Here is a 22,684-nt window from a genome sequence, read left to right on the forward strand (position 1 = left end):
GCCAGGCCCCGGCCTGCACAGCCCTGCACCCACGGGCACCCGGCACGCCAGGAGCAGCAGGGAGTGTGATGGAGAGCGCTGTCCTGAAGGATGTGGGCTGGGGAACAGAGCCCAGCACATCCAAAAGGGAACCTTGGAGCACTCCCTGGCTCGGTCTGGAGCTGCTCTATCCATGGCAGGTTCAAGCAGGCGCGAGAGGGGCGCATCCAGCTCAGTGCATCCTGCTCTCCCCACAGAGGGAAATGTGCTCCCAGCTCCAGCAGGGAAGCTGCCTGCTGAGAAGCCAATGTAATTCCTCTGACCTCAGCGGCACAGGAGCCGCTGGACTCGTCCTGAAACTCAAGGATGTTGATAATTTTCATCATGGCTAAAAATAAATCAAACTGGAGGAGTTAATACTGTTCCAAGGAAATAATTTGTGTAGAGGCTGTATAAAAAACATTCTCAGCAGACTCAAAGCTCTGGGTAAGAGGTTTCCTTGCCTGCCTCTAACAACAGCAGCAGCAGAAGGGAAACTTCTCTGTTGTGCTCTACAAGTCAGAGGAGAAAAAAAGGGAGCACTTAATGAACTGTTCTGTAGGGCTAAAATAAAGGAAAGGTCTTTGGAATTGTGAACTCTTTGGTCAGTATGACCTGGTAGTAAATGTAAATTTTTTTCCTTGAATCAATTACATGTTTAATTAACCATTTCCTACAATCTCTAAATTTCAGATCCAAATAGTTTTTATTACTCTCAGGTCCTTAACTTGTCCAAAATCCATTGCTTAGTGGGAACACATTTTGAGATGCCCCAGAACTATTAAGGAATTAGAGAAAACCAAGCTTTTACCCACTCCACCAATAACCTGTACACTCTGCCACGTAAAACAAGAGCTCTGAGTTGGACAGGAATCAGCATTTTGATCCCCTGAAAAGTCACTTTGTATTTTTTTTAATCGTTTTGACTATTAGATTGTTTTAGCCACACACACATCCTCACACCCTCCCAGCATCTCTGTCTCTGTTTTTTTTTCTCTGGGTTGTTTTTTCAGCTCCAGGAGGTACAACCACATCCCAAACTATTGACTGTGGCTCCAAAGGGTGATCACAAACCTCTCTGCTTGTTTCTGAAGAGCTGGCAAAGCTGGAAATGAATTTTTTTCTGCTATAAAAGGCACCATTGTGAGGCAAGCATGAAGTTTGGTCTCTGTTGCTCTCAGGCCGTCTGTAGTTAAGGGAGGTAATCCTCTAGAGAACTCTACAGAAAAGCAAGGATGGTGTTGATGCATGAGGATTATTAGTCTGGAACCCTTGTTTTCTGGTCAAACAAAAAAAATGTTGGAAGATTAAGCAGCAATGTTTTCTCCCAGCTCCTCAGACAAATCCTCTGGCCATGCTGATGAGCACTTACACAAGAGCAGTAATTGCTCCAGAGAAACAGGGCACCAACTGCTGGGCAGCAGGGACACCGAGCTGCCAGATCCTGTTATTTCAGGGAATTTTATTTAGAAAACTTCCATTAATTTCAGTCAGTGAAATAGTGCTGGGAGGGAAGGGCCAAAAATAGAGCAAGAGACGTCTGCTGCTGCTTCAGGGTGTTTTGTCTTACTTGAAAGGGCACACGTTCTGCTCGGGACAGAGCCTGGAAGATGGTTCCTGTTGCCCATGTTTGGGAAGGAGTGAGGAGCCTTCCTTCAGGATGCTCCTGTCAACACGCAGCACTCGCTTCCAACAAAACCTCCCCCAGCTGCCCGGGGAGAGCGGCCAGCGCCTTCCCCGAGCCCGCACCTCGGCCTGCATAAACAACTGTCATGTCTGAAGCCATTCTGGCCCGTGAAGGGCAGCTCGCTGCAGCTGGCAAACACGAAAATCCTTGTTTATTCCGAGTGCTCCTGACACATTGTGCAGGGCCGAGAGCAGCAGCAGAGCCGGGAACGTGGCCGGAGTCAGCGCAGGAGCTGGAGCCCAGCAGGGCTCCGAGGCTCCGAACCAGCACTGGTGGGGAGGAGCATTTATGGAGACACAAGAGCACAGGACAGAGAAATGAAAGACAGGGATGGACAGACAGCTGGAAGGAAGGGAAGAGGCTGGGGGCAGGAGTGGAGGGAATGAGCAAAATGGATGGATAGAGATCAGGGATGAAAATCCCTGTGGCGTGGAGACAGAGGGGATGGAAGGAGAAGGGGTGGGAGCAGGTGAAGCCAGGACTGCCAGGAGGAAGGGCTGCATCCCCTGGAGTCCTCTGCCCTGCCTGGGAACAAAGATGCCCTCAGAACAGCCCGTCTGCTTCACCCAACCCCAGAAACAGAAACACATCCTGCTCAACACACACTTGGGAGAAAAACAATTCCTAAGGTGAGTGGAGATATTTTACTTCTTGCTGATGTTCCCAAGATAATACTGGAAGGAACATTTAATGAAAGAAATCTATTTTCTCTTTGTTTTGGATTTCAGGGTCTGGTTCCAGGACAGAAACAGCTTTATGGCAAGTTACTGGTGGTTAAGCAAAGTCTCACCACACACTGTGACCTTGTGCTACAAAATCCACCGAGTATCAAGATTCCCTTCTCTTCCAGTTACAAACCAATCATGAAACATTAAGCTTTCAACAGAGCATGGGCACAAAATAACATTATAAAAATGAGTGTAGAATTGTGAACAAGTATCGCCCCTCACTTGAGTACACATCAGAAATTCAATTTACTGTTCTTAATCTAACTCCCATCAGTGATGTCAGTAACACAAGAGAAACCACATCAAAGCTGCCAAGAGTACAAACAGGTGATGTTTGCCAACAAATCAATTCATCAAAAAGAAAATTTTAACCCCAAAGTGGGAATAAACGTTCCAGAAAATGCTGCAACATTTTAGATTCTCTTCCAAATATTTAATATTTAAAAAAATAACTCAGCTAAAAGATAATAAGCAGAAAGGAGGCAGGGATGATGCTGCAGAACCTTGGTCCAGTGAGCAGGCACCATTCCATCCTCAGCTCCAGCCAGGACTGTGCTGGCTGTTCAAGAGCCAACTTCTCCCAGCACCACTCCACTGCAGGGAAACAGTAATTTTAAACACTTTTTGGAACTGAACTTCACAGAAGGGTCTATCTCATTTGGTGTACGCAGGCACACACACAGCACAGTCCAGTCCACACTGCTGGCCAAGAAGGGGTTTGGGTTGGTTTATTTCAGTCTTGTTGTTTTTTCAGTTTATAAATAAATCCCTGGTTGGACAATAGACATGTTTTGGAAATCTATTTATGGACCACTGGAACTCAAATTAAGTTTACAGTCTGAGCGCTGCTGTTTTGATCCAACAATAAACTTGCTGAGTGGGGCTCTGCCATCCTGGCCCTTGGCAGGAGGCTCCTCCACCACTTCTGTGGCTCCTGTGTCCCAACCTCCATACAGGGAAAAAACCTAGATTTTATTAATTTCTTTCCCAAATGGGATTAAATGGCTCATGCAGTATTGTGAGGATATAGAAGAATGATAAAAGGATTTCTTATAATGTTCCTAGCCATCGTTGTATCATCGGTCAGGACAAAAGGAATGGCCTCAAGTTGTACCAGGAAAGGTTTAGATTAGGAATAGGGAGAAAGTTTTTCATGGAAATGGTTATGAAGCATTAGAACAGGCTGCACAGAGAAGTGGTGGAGCCACCATTCCCTGAAGTGTTCAAAAAACATGTGGATGTGGCACTTGAGGACATGATTGAGTGATGAACATGGGGCTGGGTTTATGGTTGAACTCAATGATCTCAAGGTCTTTTCAACAATAACAATTCCACAATTCTGTGATTCTCTCCAGCTCCTGCTACAGGTGTGTCCTGAGCTGTCTCTCCCAACCTCACAACTGGGATCCAGCACCAGGACAACAGAGAAGCAACACCTTAGAGCAGATCTTACATTTGATCTTACATATTTCTCAATTCAGTTTCAAGACGACACCACATGTAAAAGGGATTTTCTTTCCCATTTCCAATTCCAATTCCAGCCTTCAGGGTTCCAGATAATCAAAAGCAACTATAGCTTTAAAGCAGTTGTATTGTATGCCAATTATGGTTTTAAAGATGTTACTTCTTCCTTAGTGGAAGCAAATCTTCAAATCCCAGAAGCAGCTGCTTTGTGCAGGAAGGTGAACTCCAAACTCCAGGTTATGCTACTGGTTGTGGCCAGACTTGTAGCTGTCAGTTCTCCAGAAGCTTCAGAGTCTCCTGAAGATGGATAAACTGAAATCTAAGTAGTGAATGGGAAAAGTGCAGTGCAAGAAATGTTGAGCAAACCCCACTAGAAGCCAGCAGCAGCAAGGTGGAAACCCCCAGGAAGTGATTTTCCTGGCAGGAATGGGCAGCATGAGGAATGCCAAGTGCTGCCATGACAAACTGACTTGTCACAGGGTGACCTGTCGACTGAGCTGGGGCCACACTGCCACAATCCACTGCCACTTTTTGGAATTAAGAGTAAAAGCTACTGAGGGTTTTAGTTTGGTTTTTATCTGTCTCACCTAATTTCTCAAATTACCTTGCCTTCATCACCCAGAGTCCCTAATGCAGAAGCTCATCTTTGCAAATGAGCTGCAAAATGCTCAGATTTTCTCCTCCCACTACAACCTAATTTGTAGGAGTTAAACAGCCCAGCAGCTCAGCCATGGATTTAAATGTCACAGATTCCTGTCGGCCCCCTAAGCTCATTCCCCACCGCAGCACTTGGCAGCAGGGCTGCCTTCTGAGCAGCCTCAGTCCTGCCCTCCATCACGGTTTTCCTTGCTTTTATTTTAATATTCAGAAAATATTTATTTTTCTAGAGTGGTTTTGTTGGTTTTATTTGTTTGAATAAGCCATTTTTTTTACCCCCTATATTAGCTTAAAAATCCAATGTGCCAGTTCTGGTGGTGCCACTGTAAAATGTGGTCAGAGGGTGGGAAACCTGCAGGCAACTCCAGCAATCACCTGGCTTGATCAGAGCTTTGCCAGGTGTCTCCCAACAATTACTGTCTCACTCTTATTTCTCCCTGCCTGGTAGAACATCTGCTTATTTTTAGGTCTGGGTAATTATCATCACAGAGCTCAAAGCACTTCTTTGTTCTGGTTATTTTCAGCAGAGCATTACACGAGTGGTGCCATCGTTGTCTCTCCCGATGGATTCTGGTCTGAATGAGACTGAGGACAAACATGGCAAAACCACCATGAACTTATGGGACCTGAATAAAACACAGGAGGCTGGAAAAGTTCACGCTAGATTTGTGCTGCTCTTTTTTTTTTTTTTTTTTTTTTTAATTTTCCAGAAATTCAGTAATATCCAGATGGACTCCATATGTCCTGACTCTCTCCCTGCAGGGTCCTTTGGGAAAGCCCATGGCAATAGCCACATGAATCCTGCACAGCAGCGCTGGTTTGATGTGGTTAGACCCCAACAGCTTAAAACTGGTTTATTTGGAAATGGTTTTTACCACCAGGTACCCACTGACCCTGGGCAATATCAACATCAGCAGCCCAAGACCTGGGGCAGGAGGAAACAGACTCCAGCTCCCACTGAGAGCAACAACCACATACCTGCTGCTCACCTGTGGCTTTGGGAGACACCTTTTGAAAGCAAGAAAAGGATGCAAAGTGACCACTCAAGAGTGAGGCTGGAGGAACATCCAGGCTACCAAAAGGGTTTTGCAATTTAACCTGGAGGTTACATCATGTCTGGCAGCACACATGGGCTGTCTGTAACAGGGCTTTAGCCTGGCATAAGGTACCACCCCACAGACCAGATTTTGGAACACAAGCCAAAAATATAGCTGGAACAAAGGACAAAGTCTGCACTTCCCAAAACACGACAACAACTTGCTCTAGAAACCATAGAAAGTTACATAAATGAAAAAGCTGATTCATGAGAGCAAAAAGAAAAGCTCCTCTCATGGATTATAATGCCATTGTAACTGCATTCATTCAATAACCCAAGGCCTAAAAACCTGTTAAATCCCACACCAACAACACCCAGGTCCAAAGATCCTTGTGCATGCAACAAGTTTTTTCCTACCAGAAGAACCAAACAGGAAAGTTAAGGTCACCTCCATGTGCAAAAGTCCTGGGGAATCAGGATTCTCAAGGGAACCAAGGGTATTTAAGAGACCCAGCTCTCACTCACTTTTATTTACTCTGACACAGACTGCAAAGAGAATAAAACCCGAGGGGGATTTGGCATTTAGCTCCCTTGGGCTGCTTTGGGAAGTTCAGCCAGCAACACCAGCCTGGCCCCTCTGGCTGGCACAGCCCAGCACAGCTGAGCAGTTCCTAAGTGCCACACTGCCAACTTGCTGTTGGAGTTCAAGGAATTAGTTAAGAAAAAGTAAGAAACATTTTCTCTCTTGCTGCAGCATGGAGGGTTTGAAGTGAGTGTTCCAGCAAAGTTTTTCAGTGTCACTAATTTGGTGTCAGACACACAGTACAGCAAACTCCACCACACCTCAACTACAGTTAAACAAGATCCTAAAAGGCCACAAATAAGTCAGAACTGTCTTGCTGCAACATCCAGTGTCTCTTTAGCTACTTTCCTCCTGCAGCGGCCAAAAGCAGATTCCTCTACCCATTAGTCAAGTAGGAGGACAAGTAACATTTCCTTATTTATATCTCCCCAGCTTCTGGCACACAGCAGCAGCAGCACTGCCTAACAAAGCCCTGATGACTTTTTAATGTGTTTCAGGTTTACTTTCCATGAAGGCACCTTCAGGATTAACACTATTATCACAGCTTAAGGTAAATTCTGCTTTTAACAAATGATACCCAAGCACTGGGAAGGTGAGTGGGGTGAATCCATTCATCCTTTAGCACCTGCCTGTCAAGGACTATTGCAGTGTTACCAGGATTCTAACAGAGAACATCTTATCAACAACACCTGAAGCCCATGTTTAAAAGTACCATTTAATAAACTTCACATTTTGTTCCAGTACATGAAGATGGTTCTGTCAGCTGAAACCCCACCTCTTTTCCTACTGAAGTATCAAATTCAGAAGTAAATCTTCCTCTGTTTTTGGCTGCAAGGAAAAGGTGGTGGAGCACTGAAAGGGCTCTTCAGGGAATGGTCACAGTCCCAAGGCTGCCAGAGCTCCAGGAATGTTTGGACAACGCTCCCAGGGATGCACAGGGTGGAACTGCTGGGGTGTCTGTGCACAGCCAGGAGCTGGACTTGATCCTTGTGGGTCCCTTCCAACTTGGGATATTCTACGATTCCATGAAAATAGGGGTGACACAGTGCACTCTTCTTCAACTGTCCTCTTTCCTGGCTGCTCCCCAACATATTTTCAGTTGCTCATTCAGCATCTCCTGGCCTGTCCAGGCTCCTGACTGCACTGGCAGCATCCAGTTGTTTTGCCCAAGAGCCCAGCACAGTCTCAAGCCTACCACAGATGCACAAACGGCTGGGAGTGTTCTGGGGGGCTCTGCAGATCAGATGCACCCTCCTTCAGTGAGGATATCTGTGTCCTCACCACAGCCAGAAGTGACACATCCCTCTACTCTCTGCTTAGATGCTTCTGTTCATTCTGTAAAAGGCTTGCAGAGGGTCACTACTGCCAAGTCAAAGTCATTCACAAGTCAGGATATGGCAAAGCTCTTCCCCACAGTGATCATGGCCTGCTCAAAGACTGCCTCCCCAAACACAGACTCTGCAAGCATCCAGAGACTGACTTTCTGTATCTCTGGGATTTTTCCTTCCTTTTTTCTTTCTTTTCAAGTTCTGTGAAAAGTGGCAGCAATACCCAATGGGATTATTTGCCTGGATTTCAAAACCAAACAAACTCCACACAGCCAAAACTTCCACTTGCAGGAATTTTAATGCAAGATTTTAACATTTAAAATCTCATTTTATCATCAACCAAAAACCAGAGACATTTGCTCATAGGATGACAGTGAGCCTTTTTATACTGTGCTTTCATGCACATGGAACACAAGATGCCCAGCAGCTGGGCAAGGGAGATGTTAAAATCCAAAAGTCCAAGAAGTTCTGGCAGCACTGGAGCTGGTACTAGCAGAGACACCAGACCTCCCTGCCTACTTTTTGTAGACAACCCAAGAGCCTGAACACAGAAAAACAGTGAATGTAACAGCTGCTGAATGCCAGGAGTTGTCCCAGATCCGGAGAGGTGTCAGACTGACACTTGTCCCCTCAGACAAGGAAGGTTTGATTGGAGGCATGGAGGGTGCCTGTCACCTCTGCACTCTGCTCACGCTGGGCTCCAGGCCCAGGGACAGCAGCAGGATTCTCCCCTCCCTTCACGTGATCTCAGCAAACAACCCCACCAGGAGCTGTGTTTGATTAGGGATGAACTTTGCCTGAGCCTCTGGGAAGTCTCTGGGCACTGCCTGACTCCTCCAACATCCACAGCCTGCCCATCCTCATGCAAGGGGCTCTGCACAGGCTGCCCCAAAACCTTCCCTCATCCAGCCAGGTCTGGGCAGGATTATCCAGGAGAGGGAAGCACAGCTCCTTACCAGGACCACAGACACTCAACCTGCATAAACCAGGGATATGGAAAGAGGCCTTCTCCACCAAGTCTAAAGGACTGTCCCTGAGCATGGACAGCACTTCTTAGCATCACAAACTCACAGAATATCCTGAGTTGGAAGAGACCCTCATGGAATCGAATCCTGCTCCTGGCCCTGCACAGGACATGCCAGCAATCCCATGCTGTGCCTGAGAGAGTGCTGGCTCCTGGGACTCTGGGTCTGTGACCATTTCCTGGGGCACTGTTCTAGTGCCTGACCTCCCTCTGGATGAGGAATCTCCTTGTAACATCCAGTCTGAACCTTCCCTGACACAGCTCCAGCCGTCCCCTGGGGTCCTGTCCCTGGTCAAAGAGCAGAGGTCGATGCCAGGCTATCCTTGGCTGGGCTCCCTGGAGCTCTGAGCAGGGAATCTCCCACAGCAGTGCTGCTTTGGGGCAGCAGCCCAGCTCACAGCTGACGGGGGGATTCTTGTGCCATCACAAGCAAAGGGAAGAAATGAGCCAGGGGGAGGCAGGACTGCCTCTCCCAGCAGCAGTAAGGGCTGCAAGAAGGGAGCAAACCATGGCCGCAGGCTTTTGCTTCACTCAGCAACAGGAAGAATTTACAAATGCAAATATTCACATACCAGGATGATTTTTTTTAACTTTTTTTTAATTACTACTTTAGTTATCCAGAATAAACATCTTGCAAAATCAAGCTTCCAAACCTAGGCTTCCTCTTACTTTTTTTCAGGTGAGGATGTAAAGAAACACTGATGTATGGCAACCATAGCTTTAACCACCACTGACACCGCAGCATCCAGAATTGATTGTCATCATCCACAGGGAAACACCACCATTACAATACTAAATAAATTGACCCTTGGCAATTTTCTAAGTCAGTCTTGTGGCATTTGACTTTTATAAGCCTGAAAACTGCTCGTCTGGTCCAAAACCAACAGAGAGCAAGCTTCCTACTGCAGAATACAGGCCCCATTATCTCAGTTATGCACTGACACAGCATAAGCAGCAGCAGAATGTGAACTCTTCATTTATTACACACAGTTGTTTTCTGCAGCAGACATGGAGCTTGGCAGGCTGAGTTTCCCTGGAAGTCTCCATGTGCCTTGTCACAGCATCCGAACTCAGGGCTGGGTTAAATAAAAACAAACAGATCCACTCCTCCCAAAGCCCAGTACCAAACCAACAACTCCTGAACTGCCCAGGGCTGAGAGTGGCCGGGCCTGGGAGCATTCCCACCCATCAGCCAGCTGTTCTGCTATTCCTGGGGTCTCCACAGCCTCAGCATCTCACTGGACTCTCCTATCTGAGTCACAGAACAGGGAAAGGGGAACTTTTGCCTTGTGGAAGAAAAGAAAAAGTCCTTAAGTCCAAGCTACCTCTGTCACAGACTCCTTGAACAATTTTCTCTTCGTCTCTCAAAGCTCCCTTTCCTGAGTCATCAGGAGTAATTATTTTTTCAAATCACTGCTTATTTACTTTCAGGGATCATTTCTGGCTGAATCTACAAATGGTAGAATCAATCAATACACCACAGCCCAGCCCCACAGGCAGGCTTTGTACACTGTAAAGCAATTTACCACACAGAAGACTGATCTCCAACAAGATACTGAGGCTCAGTATCACAAGATGCAGACAACTCTCTGACACATGATATATTCCTAAATACTCAAACATTTACTATGTGGCTGAGAAAAGCGGGGGAAAGGCCCTGAAGGTGCTGCTGGTCACCTGACTGCTTGCTCTGGAAGCCTTAAAACGTCCTGACAGTCTGGACCTCACCCCCATTGTCAGGTTCTAAATCTGTTTTTTTCAGCCAGCCTCGCTCTGAAAGCCAGAAGAATTATTTCTCCTTTATCTTCAGCTTCATGGAGATCCCAGGACGGGTCTGTGCAATGCTGGCAGCAACTTCCCCCTATAAGAACTGACACAAACTGCCAGGTGCCACCTCAGTGCCCCTGAGACTTCACCCTCCCCATCAGCCCAGCACTCCAGTGTTTCCAGGGAAGCAGCCTGAGATCACAGCACACACAGGGCTGCAGGTTGGGGGTTTATTGAAACAGCTGCTCCTGTAATTATTTTTCAGAAGCTGTGGATTTCTGCTGGTGATTGAGGAGCCCTGCACAGCAGAAGGAAAACAGGTTTGGTTGTGCTTGTGTGACGAGCTGAACTCAGGTTAGGAAAGGAGTTAAAAGCACAGACAGTTCAGCACGAGGCCCCTGTGGTTTACAATAAAGGCAGTTTATTTCCTGTATGGTTTAGCACACAGAAGCTACATTAACTGACAGGAGTAAAAGTTTACAGCATTAATTGCTGTTTCACTGCCTTTATATTGCTAGGCATTTATTCTTTAAATAAAAGACTACTTTAAGAAGAAATACAACATGGCCTCAGGGATCCAGGTGCCTCTGATGCGTATTACTTTTTATCTTTGAAGAATTCATATACCACAGATCTTAGTTAACAAAGAGTCTTTTTGCTGACTGCTGTTCTAAAACTAAACCAAGTAATTTTTTGAAGAGAACAAAGCTTTTTTCTTCAACTTAAATACCTAAATATCATAATACAAACAAGATAAAAAGCTATGGATTAAAAAAGTTTAATACAAATTTTCCTCCTCTTTACAAGAAGAGCCAGGCTGTCTCTAGATAGAACAGCATGCTGAATCTTTCCTGGAGAGGAGATTCAGCAGAGCACAGCCTGTATGGGCAGCAGCTTTCTGACCCAGTAATTAATTGCCCTGGGTAACATTTCAAGTGTGAATTACCCTGAAGGCCCCAGATTCTTCTCTATGTTACTTGGACAAAATATTGTCTAAAAACTGTGTCTCTAAGTGGGAGAGATAAATTGTTCTCACAAGACCTGGCCACACTGCAGTTTCTAACACTTTGGGCAGCTGAAACAACACAGGAGTTGGCTAAGCTCTGCCTGCCATAGCCAGGAAGGCCAGTGCCTGGGGCTTTGCTCTCAGGACTGCTCAGGAGACATCCTGAAGTGACTCTGCCAGGAATTAACAAAATGGAGCATTTCCCTACACAGCGAGGTTGCTCCCATCGCCAGGTTGCTCTCACCCACTGCATTCCTGCAGCCCACAGGGAAGTGCCACCTTCACTCCAGAGCAGGAGCACTCATCTGGATGATGCCCAGGCCTTGGAGTCACATCCTGGAGCCACTTTGCAACTCCCCATTGTCTTTTTAAAGTTTTTATAGATCCTTCTTGTCACCATGGTATCCTTTTTTTTTTTTTTTTTTTTTTTTTTTTTTAAACCACAAGCTGCCTTCTGCCTCAGTGCAAGCCAGCATCTGCTTACCCTAATCAGAAACTAAGATAAATACACAGAGCATTTTATTTTTTCAAAGTTTAAGTCCCCAGCTGTTTATTTGCTGTAGGATGGAGTTCTCCAGGCCTGGGCAAGCAGCCAAAATGGCTTCATTCCCCTTCTGTTCCTCAGTGTCAGCCTAATGCTGATGGCTGGCAGTGGGAGGCGATGGCTCTCCCAGTGCCTTCCAAGCTGCCAGTCGGGGTCCCAAATCATTCCATGGAAGATGGAGCTCTGTCCAGCAGCTCTTCAGTTCATCCAGGTGTAAATTCCTGAGGGGAATATTTCCCAAGTTAGTGCTGTGGATTTACTTTGATCTTTCCACAGCATGCACAACAAAGCCCAGACCTCTGCAGGTGAAGAGAAGCTCTCACAGGGACCTTCTGGTACACTTTAATGTGATGGAAGGGAACAGAAAATTGGAAGAACATTGCTCGGGCACAAAGGTTCCATAGACTGAACTACCAGAACCAAGGGACTTGTTTATCTGCATTACAGGATGGAATTTCCAGTTCTTAATCAGGATTACTGGGGCACTAACAAGGAAATTTGCAAACCTGCTCCTTTTCATGTCTATTCACATATGTTGTATTTCTTGCCTAGGAAAAACCAAAACCATCAAACATCTACGAGCCATAAATCAGCTTCACTTGAACTTCATTTCTATCCATATCCAGTGAAAATGTTTCAGGATATATTTTAATATGTTCACGGAGTTATTCTGCTCTTTTCCTGCTCTGCCAGTTGTTCTGCAGCTGCTGCTCTAGCCAAATACATTTGCAACATGTGCACAGGAATGTCTTGGATAAGCAGCACTAAGTATTTCCTAAGGAAAAAAATCTTGTCCTGCTGTAGTCTGTGGCAGAATTCCCAGTGATATAAGCACAGCCAGAGGTTGATCCCATGAGGTGACTACAGATGTGCTGTTTAAACCTGCCTGGCAACAAGTATTCCCATAAAAACGTGGGTTTATGTGAAAACTGCCATGATTTTTCCCAGAGGCTTTGTGTTTGCTGTTTCCATCAGGCTTTTCCAGTTGAATTTGATTTATGCCTAAGGCAGGAGAGGTGTCTGATCACCTACCCTAAACATGCACTGTGTCAGCATCTGCACAACGATGCTGGTCTTGGAATCACCAAATGCTTGTTTCGTATGTAAGAAATGCTGAGACACCAGTCCAACATATCCCAAACACACACATGTTTATTTTCCACCAGACATTTTCCTGGACAACGTGGTCTTAATTTTTTTCATGCAAACTGTTAACATAATTTTCGGAGCAGAGCCAATTTCATTCAAGAAGAGAAGAAAGCTTTACTGGGCTGGATCCAACACTTGTCTAGCCCAGTCTCCTGTCTCCACCGGTCACAGATCCCAGGGAAGATCACACCATCAGGCTGAGCACAAAGAGCTACACCACATGCAGCCTTCTTCCCAGACTCCAGTAACTCCCAGTCTTGAGTCAGATGTGTAGTAGTGATGTTTAATAGCCCTTAAGAGACTCTTCCCCTTAATTTGTCTCACTGATTCCCATGTCCATGCACTTTCTGCTGCACACCACGTCCTCTGGCAGGGAGTTCCTCCCTGAAATCTGTGTTGTCAAACAAAGCATTTCATTTACTCTGAACCTGCCACTTCCACTTGCTCTCCCCCAGTCATTCCATTAGGGGAAATTATTAATAATCCCTTCCCGTTTGTTCTCCCATGCCTGACGTAATGTTATCACATTTCAGACTTTTTCAGCTCTTTCTTTCTCAGCTGCAGAATTCACAGAATCATGGAATGGTTTGGGTGGGAAGGAACCTTACAGACCACCCAGTTCCACCCACTGCCATGGGCAGCGACCCCTGCCACTGTCCCAGGTTGCTCCAAGCCCCATCCAGCCTGGCCTTGAGCACTTCCAGGGATGGAGCAGCCACAGCTTCCACCTTATCATCCACAAATTCTGCCTTATTTGGTTGTTCCTCCTACAGTGATCACCTCACCTTACTTTCTTCCCTTTTCTCACTTTTTATATTATTTAAAGACAATTCCAGTCTACTAAAGACAGACTCACCACACATTTATACAGTGGGTTTTTTTCTTCTTTTGCCCTTTACCATCCTAAACATTCCTGACATTCTGTTTGCTTTTCATGGCCATGAATATGGTATTTTTGTAAAATTACCTACCTCCAAGACCTCTCTGCTAAAACAGTATTTTAGCAGAGTTTAAACCTTGTTCTTGAACAGGACAACCATTGTTTCTTCCAAGTTTTCCAGCTGGGACAGCAACAGCAGGCTGTTCTTGCACTGTTTGCTTAGAGTCCAGCACAGATCTCTGTGGGAATCTCCTGGTTGACTTCTGTAGATTGTAATATATTGGGAAAAGGAGATTTTTTTTGTCCAAAACTTTCCAGAAATCCAGGGATTCAATATTATGGATCAGCCTCCTTCCTATGCTCCAGGTAGCTCAGGCGTGAGGCACAGCTTCCTCCTCTGACAGTGCAGTGATTCTCCTCCCTGCTCTGTCTCTGTCCACACATTTGCTGGGCAAGAGCCCAGTGAGGAATAATATCCATTTGTGCAGCACCGGAAGATGCTTGCAGCTCCCAGATTTCCCCGAGATCCTTTTTCAAACCACAGCTGCCTTTGGCTCCTCTCTTCACTCCAACACTCCAGCAATCAAACAACAGGTAGTAGTTAAATTTTACACTCGAGCGCCTTTAGAATTTCTAGAGAGGCTGATTCATGCACGGAAACAGCCCCAGAAAAACTGAACTTCAGATCATTAATTAAAGAAATAAATCACCACATCCATGTCTCACAGGGGAAACCAAGTCCAGGAAGGAGCTGTAAGTCAGGATGTAAAAACAACTTCAGCTGTATCCTGAGAGCACAAACCTCAGTCAGACCAGTTGGATGCTGACCTTTCACTTTTTTTTTTTCTGGTGCTTTAATGCTCAGTCTCACTCTGCTGCCTTTTCAGTGTTAGAAAATGGCTTTAACATAGAGTTGGAGGTGCTGTCCCAGGAAGGACGTGCTCCTGGATGGAGGCTTTTATTCTGGGACAAACAACAGTAGATAAGCATTACAAACAAAGCCCTTTCAGGCTCAATTAATATCTGACCAACAAAAGCATTTAAACGTAATCATAAACTGAAAGTGTCCCCTGCATACGGCCGGGGTTAAACAAATGGCATTAACACCAAATTTTCATGTTTGAGCAGAAACATTCCTGAATAGCAGAATATTGATATAAGATACGGATTTGGTTTCAGGTTTCCAGCTGTCCAGTCAGAGCCTAGAACTGAGACTGTTGCTTCCAAGGCTGGGGAGCACAAGGAACAGGGAGAGCTCACCTCCCTTTGGCTATGGCAACGATGCATCCTTAGCTCTTGTTTTTGTTTTAGAGGGGAATATTTCAACTCTGTTTTGACCATGAACAGCTGAATTCTGTCAATGTTGGTGTAGTTCCCTTTCTCTCCCCTTTCCCTCCCTTCCTGGAAAGAGTAAGAATAACCTTGCAGAGACACAAGTCTTGGCACCTTCTACTCGTTAACCCTGATGCCAATTCACTGACTTCTATAGGAATTTTGTGAGTGCAACTTTAATGCCCCCAGGACAAGGAAAGTTCTGTGCTCAACTCTATAAATATTTATTTAAAACCCACAAGTGCTTAGCCCTGACATGACGCTGTGTGCATCCTGTCGACGAACGTGCAGCAGTTCAGGGTTCAAGGGAAAGCCAGCACAAGCTGACAGGACCCAGCCTCTCCCCAAAATCTGCCTCTTCTCCCCAAGCAGAGACATAATCCTGATGCACTACCTCAGAATAAACATTGTCCTACCTGCATATACAACCTAGAAAAATTCTCAGCAAAAAGCCTTTCCTGGCTTTAACTGTGGAGTAGAATTTTCCATCTTTCTCCTGCTGTCAGAAACTGGTTTTAGTTAAGCACAGTAGAATGTTTTTTATTTTGATATATTAAAACTATTGCAACAACTGCAGCCAATTTAATCTCTGGCTCCATTAAAAATTTGAATGCAATATTTCAAGGAAAATATTTTACTTACCTCGAGTTTGGAACAATGACTGTACAAAAAACAACTCAGGAGGCAGATGGAACACATCCAAGCTTGAGCCACATTACGGATTTTGTCTTCCATCCCAAAAGCTCTAACTCAGAACAACTCCATTTCACTGAGAGAAACTCTGGTAGGTATTAGGTACTGTTACATGAACACTTGGTATCCAAAAAAAAGTCCTTCATATGCATCCACAAAAGAGGGGTTTTAAAATCAGTTCCTAATTTAACAAGTAAGTTTTCACCCATAGCATATAATTAGCATGAACTGAGTATCACAAAATCATTCATACACTGTGAGGTTGTTTTTCAACTACAGATGCAGTTTATTTCCCCATAAAATGTGCATTTACCTAAACTTGCATCACAGTACTAGACTACTTACCAGAGATTTGTATCAGTGTTCTCTTCCCACATACCCTGCCCTGCCAGGCAGCCCAAGGAAGTTCAGGAGCTGCTCCTGACCGTCTGCTGCCACTGCTCGGGGCTTCCGCAGCAACGAACGTGACCACAGACATCCGGGCTGGGCCAGCACGCTGGGAGCCCTGAACGTGGCAGCAGAACAAGGGACACTTGTGATCCTCACTGATAAGGACTGCATGCACAGGGCCACCCTGCCGTGGCTGCATTTCCCCTCAGAGCCACCTCAGAGCCGTTGGACTCGATGAGCTTTGAGGCCTTTCCCAACCCGAACGATTCTCTGACTCCATGAAACCTCACAGCAGCCAAACAACACAAACACAAAGCACACAGGCTCTGCTCACTCTCTGTACGGGTGGCGTTATTTGCATTTATTGTGACCGTTTGACAAAAAAGGTCTTTGGGGGATTTAAATGCAAAATATAATTTTTTACACAATTTCCATCTCTCCACGTACTACTTTCTCTGGGATTCAAACTTCTGAAGGATGAAGCAGCCTCGCCAGCCCACCCAAAGCACTGAGCTGTTGAATAGGGACAAGAGCTGGTTACACATGCTCTCATAATTTCCAACAGCTCTTCTCCAGAACTCTTCTCCCCTGGAATGTTCCAGGAAGCCCTTGACACTAGTTATATATCTCCAGTAGCACCAGCAAATTCTCTGGTGCCTTACTGGGAAAAGAGAAGAGTAATCGCAAGCAAATGTTCTCCAGACCAGGGGCCACTTTAATCTTCATTTACTGGGAGAAGACCTAGATCCTTTCCCAAGCAAAGAGACTATACAAGAAAAATATGAACCCCCCACATCCTTAACTTTGTGAATGAAAAATAAATTAAAATTTCCTTTCCTCTCTAAAGCCATCCATAAACAGCAGCAGGTCCGTGTAATACAGGACTCTGACTCTGGAGATCACCTTTTCTTTCTGCCGTGTCTGCAGTCACAGTAGGAGGCAAGGAAAGAAAACCACCCCACACAGCCATCAAAACAAGGGAGAAGGGCAGAGCTGGGAGAGACAGAAATGTGGATATAGATCACAAAGATGAAGCAATTGGCTCCAAAGAGCATCTGGACAGCAGATATTTGATGTGGCAGTTTCCACAGCCCACAGCACCGGCAGTGGCACAGGGCAGAGCTCAGCCCACCACATCAGTGCTGGCACTTCAGTTGCACAGCCACAGCCTCCAGTTTCAGCCATGCCCCTGGAACTGCAGGGTGATGTTGGATAAACAAATTATATCAAAGTTCATACTCGAGACCAGTGCAGTTGCTGGCAACAAACGCACACTCGTAAGACCACAAAGAATTTAAGCAGCTGGTTGCCTTCCACATGAGATCAATAAAATGGGCAATCCAGCTGCTTTCAGGAAGAAAGGGATTCTGGTGCTGGGCAATCTCTTGCCCCAAAATCAAAAAAATACCAAATTCTTGTGGAGAAAATCACACACTGGATTTGTGCCATTCAGATTCTTCCCTCCTTGTATCCTTTTCTACCAAGAGCAAGAGTCTAATGACTCTTAGGCCTCTCTTCCTTTCACCTCTTGATTTGAATGGGAGGTTGCAGTGAAACCCCTCTCAAAGCCAGCACACTCCCTGTCCCTACAACGCTCCCGCACTTCTGAATGTGGCATTTGCATCTCATTTCTGTCCGTAGCCTCCACCACTGTCCCGGGCTGAGGAACACTGCTCACTTCCCCTGTCTGCCACACAGGAGGGCTCCTGGACAGCAGCTCCACATGCGCATTCCCATGAGGGTGTCCTCTCCTCATCTTCATCATTACAATCCCTGTGCATCCCTGCCCAGCCCACAACTCACCAGCACAGCATCCACAGTGAGGAAGATTAAATGCAAGGGGCCATTGCCCAAGCAAGACTTTCAAACACATCAGGAAACTGGGGCTGGAACTATGACATTATGGAATGAAATTTAAATAGGAGGCCAGACAAGATGTCAATCATCATACTTTCCAGAAATCCCTTGAAACACACTCATAAAATGTCTTTGCTTAGACATGAGCTGCACACAGTGTTTTTTTCCTCACAGATGCATCATCCTGAATATAAACATTATAGAGAACAGTGCCTTGGGGAAACATTTTATACACTGTGATGTGGCAAATTATACCATATAGCAAAGCAGGACTTGCCAATAACAGACCACAAAATTTGGGCACCCTCCAAGACTCACAGCCCCAGGGCGTGAGGTGTGAAGCAACTTCAGCCCTTTTCCATTCAGTGGGAAACACTTTCCAGTCCCACAAAATTTTCTTCAGCTTACAGAAATGGGGCAGGAAGGAGGAGATTTGATATTTATTTCTGGTTTGCTTCTACTCAGGCAAATTAGCCTTTTAAAACCCAAAATAACACAGTGCTGGGTGTCACTACAGTACAAGGAGTGAGAGCCCTGCCCAGGCTGATGTTACCCAGTTCAGTCACTTTGCTGCAAACAGCCTCGTCCCTGTTCCGTTTCTCTGTAGTAATCTTCTCTGATGTGGATTTTCCATTCCTGGAGTGAGTTATTTCAGATTCAGCACCCAGAATGGCTTCTCTGGTCCTCCAACCAAAGCCTGTCGCACCAACAGTTTTAAGAGCCACAGAAAAAACTCGTTCCCATTCCCTCCAAAGAGGTGCCTCTCTGTCTTACTTTAGGTTGAAACATCGATTAAAATTCTTATGCTGGAAAGAAAACATCACCCAGAGAGGTGCTGGGCTGGTCCTGCCAACAGAAACACCCTCAGTGTACGCAGGAATCTAAGAATGTGCAAGTCTTGCTCATTACCACAAGATCTCTTGAACTGCTCCAGCTTTAGACACAGTCATGAGTGAATGTGTGTGCGTATATATATAAAAATATACACGTCATAAAACTGGCAATCATGTGCACATTACACTCGAATTCCCCAAAAAACAGACGACACCAACGCTACATTCAAATTCCACAGGCAGGGATGCACAAAGGAGCCTGAAAGGCAGCAGTTAGTCAGACTGGAGCTTTGTAACATGTACAACCCACACAAGGACCAGGCAGCACTGTAGAAGACACTAAGATAATAATTAAAAAACTTAATTTAAAACCAGAAAAACACAATTGGCATTGAGATCTGTGCTTGCACCCCTAGAGCTCAGTATCGCCAGACAGACAGAAATCAATAGGTGCCATGAAGAGGGCGCTGATAAAAATCTATAGCAACTGAAGCAGTCAACTTGAAACCTATTAACAGCTGCATTAGAAAGAAAAGGATTACTTTTCCAATCTGCCGCTTTCCTTCCAGATGATCATTCTGTATGAACCCAGCAGAAATCCCTTTGGGTCCCTTTTATGATTGAACTACTCAGGATTTCAAGACCCTCCCTGGTCAGCATGAAATAATCCTCTGCTTTTCACCACCAGCACCAGCACTGTCAGCGCTGGCATCAAGTTTACTAAAAATGACCTGGGAAGGGAGGGACAGCAGGGACACCTGAGGCACAGGCTCCTGTGCCATCTGCAGCCCGTCACCCCAAGCTTACCAATTGGTATTTGATCTGCTGAAGCCCACAGACCAGTGGCTGCACTCAAGCAAAGAAGGAGAATGCAGTGAGGGCTTATTTTTGTCTTCTGTACATCACAGTCCTCCCAAAGTTTGGGGACCTGAAGCGTGAACAGTGACAGGAAAAGGTCATCATACAGCCACAGCTCAGACTCTTTTTCTCCTTGCAGTAAAAGTCACTGATCATTAACTGCAAATAGCTGTCCTTTTCTGAGTCCCTGGCATTTTGTAGTTCTCCAGCACATCCATACCAAGTGCAACCAAATCCCCCGGATTTCAGCCTCGGAGCATCTCCCACATGGATCAAAGAGAAACCAGACGATCCTGAGGACATAGAGGTACACCTGGATTTAGGCACAAATCCCGCTATTTCTGTGTATCTCTTTATTTGCTCTTTGAAAAACACAGTCCGAGCTCTGCCTACAACACACCGGGGCCACGAGAAGCGAAATCCAGTGTTCCCAACAGGGGAAGAACCAGAGGCTACTGGGACAGCGGCCACACACGCCTGCCACAATCCGCGAGGAATAAACTCATCAAAACCAAATGACGGACGACACATTTAGAATTGAACTTCAGGAACAACAACGAAGAAAAAAAAAAAAAAAAAAAAACCAAATAGTGGTGACTCTGCCTTCCCAGCACAGGGCGAGGGGTGCGAGATCACCGAGGAAATGCCGCTTTCCGTCGGTGGCAGCCGCAGCACCGCCCGCGCAGCGCCGGGCGCCGTGAGGGGACCGCGGCTGGCCCGGCCTCTCCCCACACTGCCCGGCCGTCCTCCGCGTCCCCCACCCGGCACAAGTTTCCCCCGGGCGCCGCTTACCGCCGTGGAGCCGGAGGAAGAGGCGATGTAGACCTTGATGACCATGCTGGGAGCGGCGGGATGCGAAGCCGGGCGGGCGGTGGGTGTGTGAGGGCGGCTCGGGCGCGGGCTGGGGCTCAGGCGGGAGGGCGGGCGCGGGGAGGCGGTGGGAGCGCTCGCCCCGCCTCGCTCCGCAGCTGCCACCGCCCGAGCCCGGAAGGGCGGAAAACGGTTTTTTTTTAAAAAATTAAATAAATAAATAGTAAAAAAAGGAAAGGGGAAGAAAAAAAAAAAAAAGAAGAAGAAGAGAGAAAGGGGGAGAGGAGGAGCGTTCTCGACGAGCCGCGCGAGACGCGCGGGGGAGGTGGGGCGGGGGAGCCATGGCGGCGGGGCCGCGCCGAGGGGACGCGGGGGCTCGGGCAGGGCGGGGATGAGAGCGGCGGGGGAACCGGGAGACAGAGAGAGGGAAGGAGCCAAGCGTGGGGAGTCACCATGGTAGCGGCTGGTTGCCCTCAGTGCTGGTTCCCCTCAGCACCAGGTCCCCTCATGGCCCCTCTCCTCACGGCCGGGTCCCCTCATGGCTGGATTCCCCTCATGGCTGGATTCCCTTCACGGCCGGGTCCCCTCATGGCCGGGTCCCCCCATGGCTGGATTCCCCTCACGGCCGGGTCCCCTCATGGCTGGATTCCCCTCATGGCTGGATTCCCCTCATGGCTGGATTCCCCTCACGGCCAGGTCCCCTCATGGCTGGATTCCCCTCACGGCCGCTCCCCTCACGGCCGGGTCCCCTCATGGCTGGATTCCCCTCATGGCTGGATTCCCCTCACGGCCGGGTCCCCTCATGGCTGGATTCCCCTCACGGCCGCTCCCCTCACGGCCGGGTCCCCTCATGGCTGGATTCCCCTCATGGCTGGATTCCCCTCATGGCTGGATTCCCCTCACGGCCGCTCCCCTCACGGCCGGGTCCCCTCATGGCTGGATTCCCCTCATGGCTGGATTCCCCTCACGGCCGGGTCCCCTCATGGCTGGATTCCCCTCACGGCCGCTCCCCTCACGGCCGGGTCCCCTCATGGCTGGATTCCCCTCATGGCTGCATTCCCCTCATGGCTGGATTCCCCTCACGGCCGCTCCCCTCACGGCCGGGTCCCCTCATGGCTGGATTCCCCTCACGGCCGCTCCCCTCACGGCCGGGTCCCCTCATGGCTGGATTCCCCTCACGGCCGCTCCCCTCACGGCCGGGTCCCCAGGACTGATGGCCCCATTCGAGGACAGCGGCAGCACTGCCACCCCGGTCTGGGGCACCAGGAGTCAGGAGTAGGTGTCTGTTTATGGGACATGGTGTTTAGAATTAAGAATTTCCTTTTAAAATCTATTCCAGCGTGGAAGGTACTGCCCAAGTGATGTGCCACACCATGCCAAAGGACAGGTGGCGTCCGGTGGAGTTCTTCGCATTCCTGTGGTTATTGTAAAGTATCTTACACACACACAAAAAAAATGCCATCAAATCCCCCACATTTTTAATGGTTATAGTAATGGTGACACGTTATTGAAGGAAATTTATATCCAGCACCTGTCTCCCACTTGCCTCTGGTACTCCAGCTATTACCTCATATATATTTTATTATCTGTTCCGATAGCAGGTTCACAACAAATGGAAAATATGTACAGTGATAAGCACAGGAAGCTGCAATTTTACACCTACAAGCTAAGATGAAAGCAAGATGTTTGTTCTGCTCTTGGTGAAAAACAAGAGCACAAATATTTCTGAAATGAGTTTTCCAAATGAGCTTTCCTGTTTCAAATTATTCGTTTTTCTAACAAAAAAAATATTTTTAAAAACACATTGAATTAAAGGTATTGAATTAATTGCTTTATTAATTTGCCAGTAGTAATGGAAAGAAAACTGTTTTGAGGAGGATATGCCTCTATTTGATATTACTTACGATACTTACATGAATCTTTGAAGCAGTCATGAGTTTTAAGTATGTTTGAAAAAGCAAGAATCCAAAATTGATTGAGGATGATGGTACGCCATAAATACTCCCTGGTTCAAGGAATTTCAAAATTTAATAAAATAGA

At 46.8% G+C, this 22,684-nt stretch overlaps 2 protein-coding genes across 3 annotated transcripts in view; both read right to left on the reverse strand.

The window, feature by feature from the left end:
* Positions 1 to 20,742, reverse strand: part of LOC110474376 (TLR adapter interacting with SLC15A4 on the lysosome) — a 37,591-nt gene extending 16,849 nt beyond the window's left edge. For both annotated transcript variants that reach the window (XM_085570522.1, XM_085570521.1), the window contains exon 1: positions 20,627 to 20,742. The gene's annotated coding sequence lies outside the window, so the exon portion shown is untranslated. The remainder of the gene's footprint in view (positions 1 to 20,626) is intronic.
* The window catches only part of SH3BGRL (SH3 domain binding glutamate rich protein like), a 30,360-nt gene extending 9,618 nt beyond the window's left edge, over positions 1 to 20,742 (reverse strand). The window contains exon 1 of the mRNA XM_077786496.2: positions 20,627 to 20,742. Coding sequence (XP_077642622.1) covers positions 20,627 to 20,671 — 45 coding nt within the window. The 5' untranslated portion in view covers positions 20,672 to 20,742. The remainder of the gene's footprint in view (positions 1 to 20,626) is intronic.
* Positions 20,743 to 22,684: the final 1,942 nt, after the last annotated feature.

This window comes from Lonchura striata, chromosome 4A (assembly GCF_050655825.1).
Source record: "Lonchura striata isolate lonStrDom1 chromosome 4A, ASM5065582v1, whole genome shotgun sequence".
NCBI classification, from domain to species: domain Eukaryota; kingdom Metazoa; phylum Chordata; class Aves; order Passeriformes; family Estrildidae; genus Lonchura; species Lonchura striata.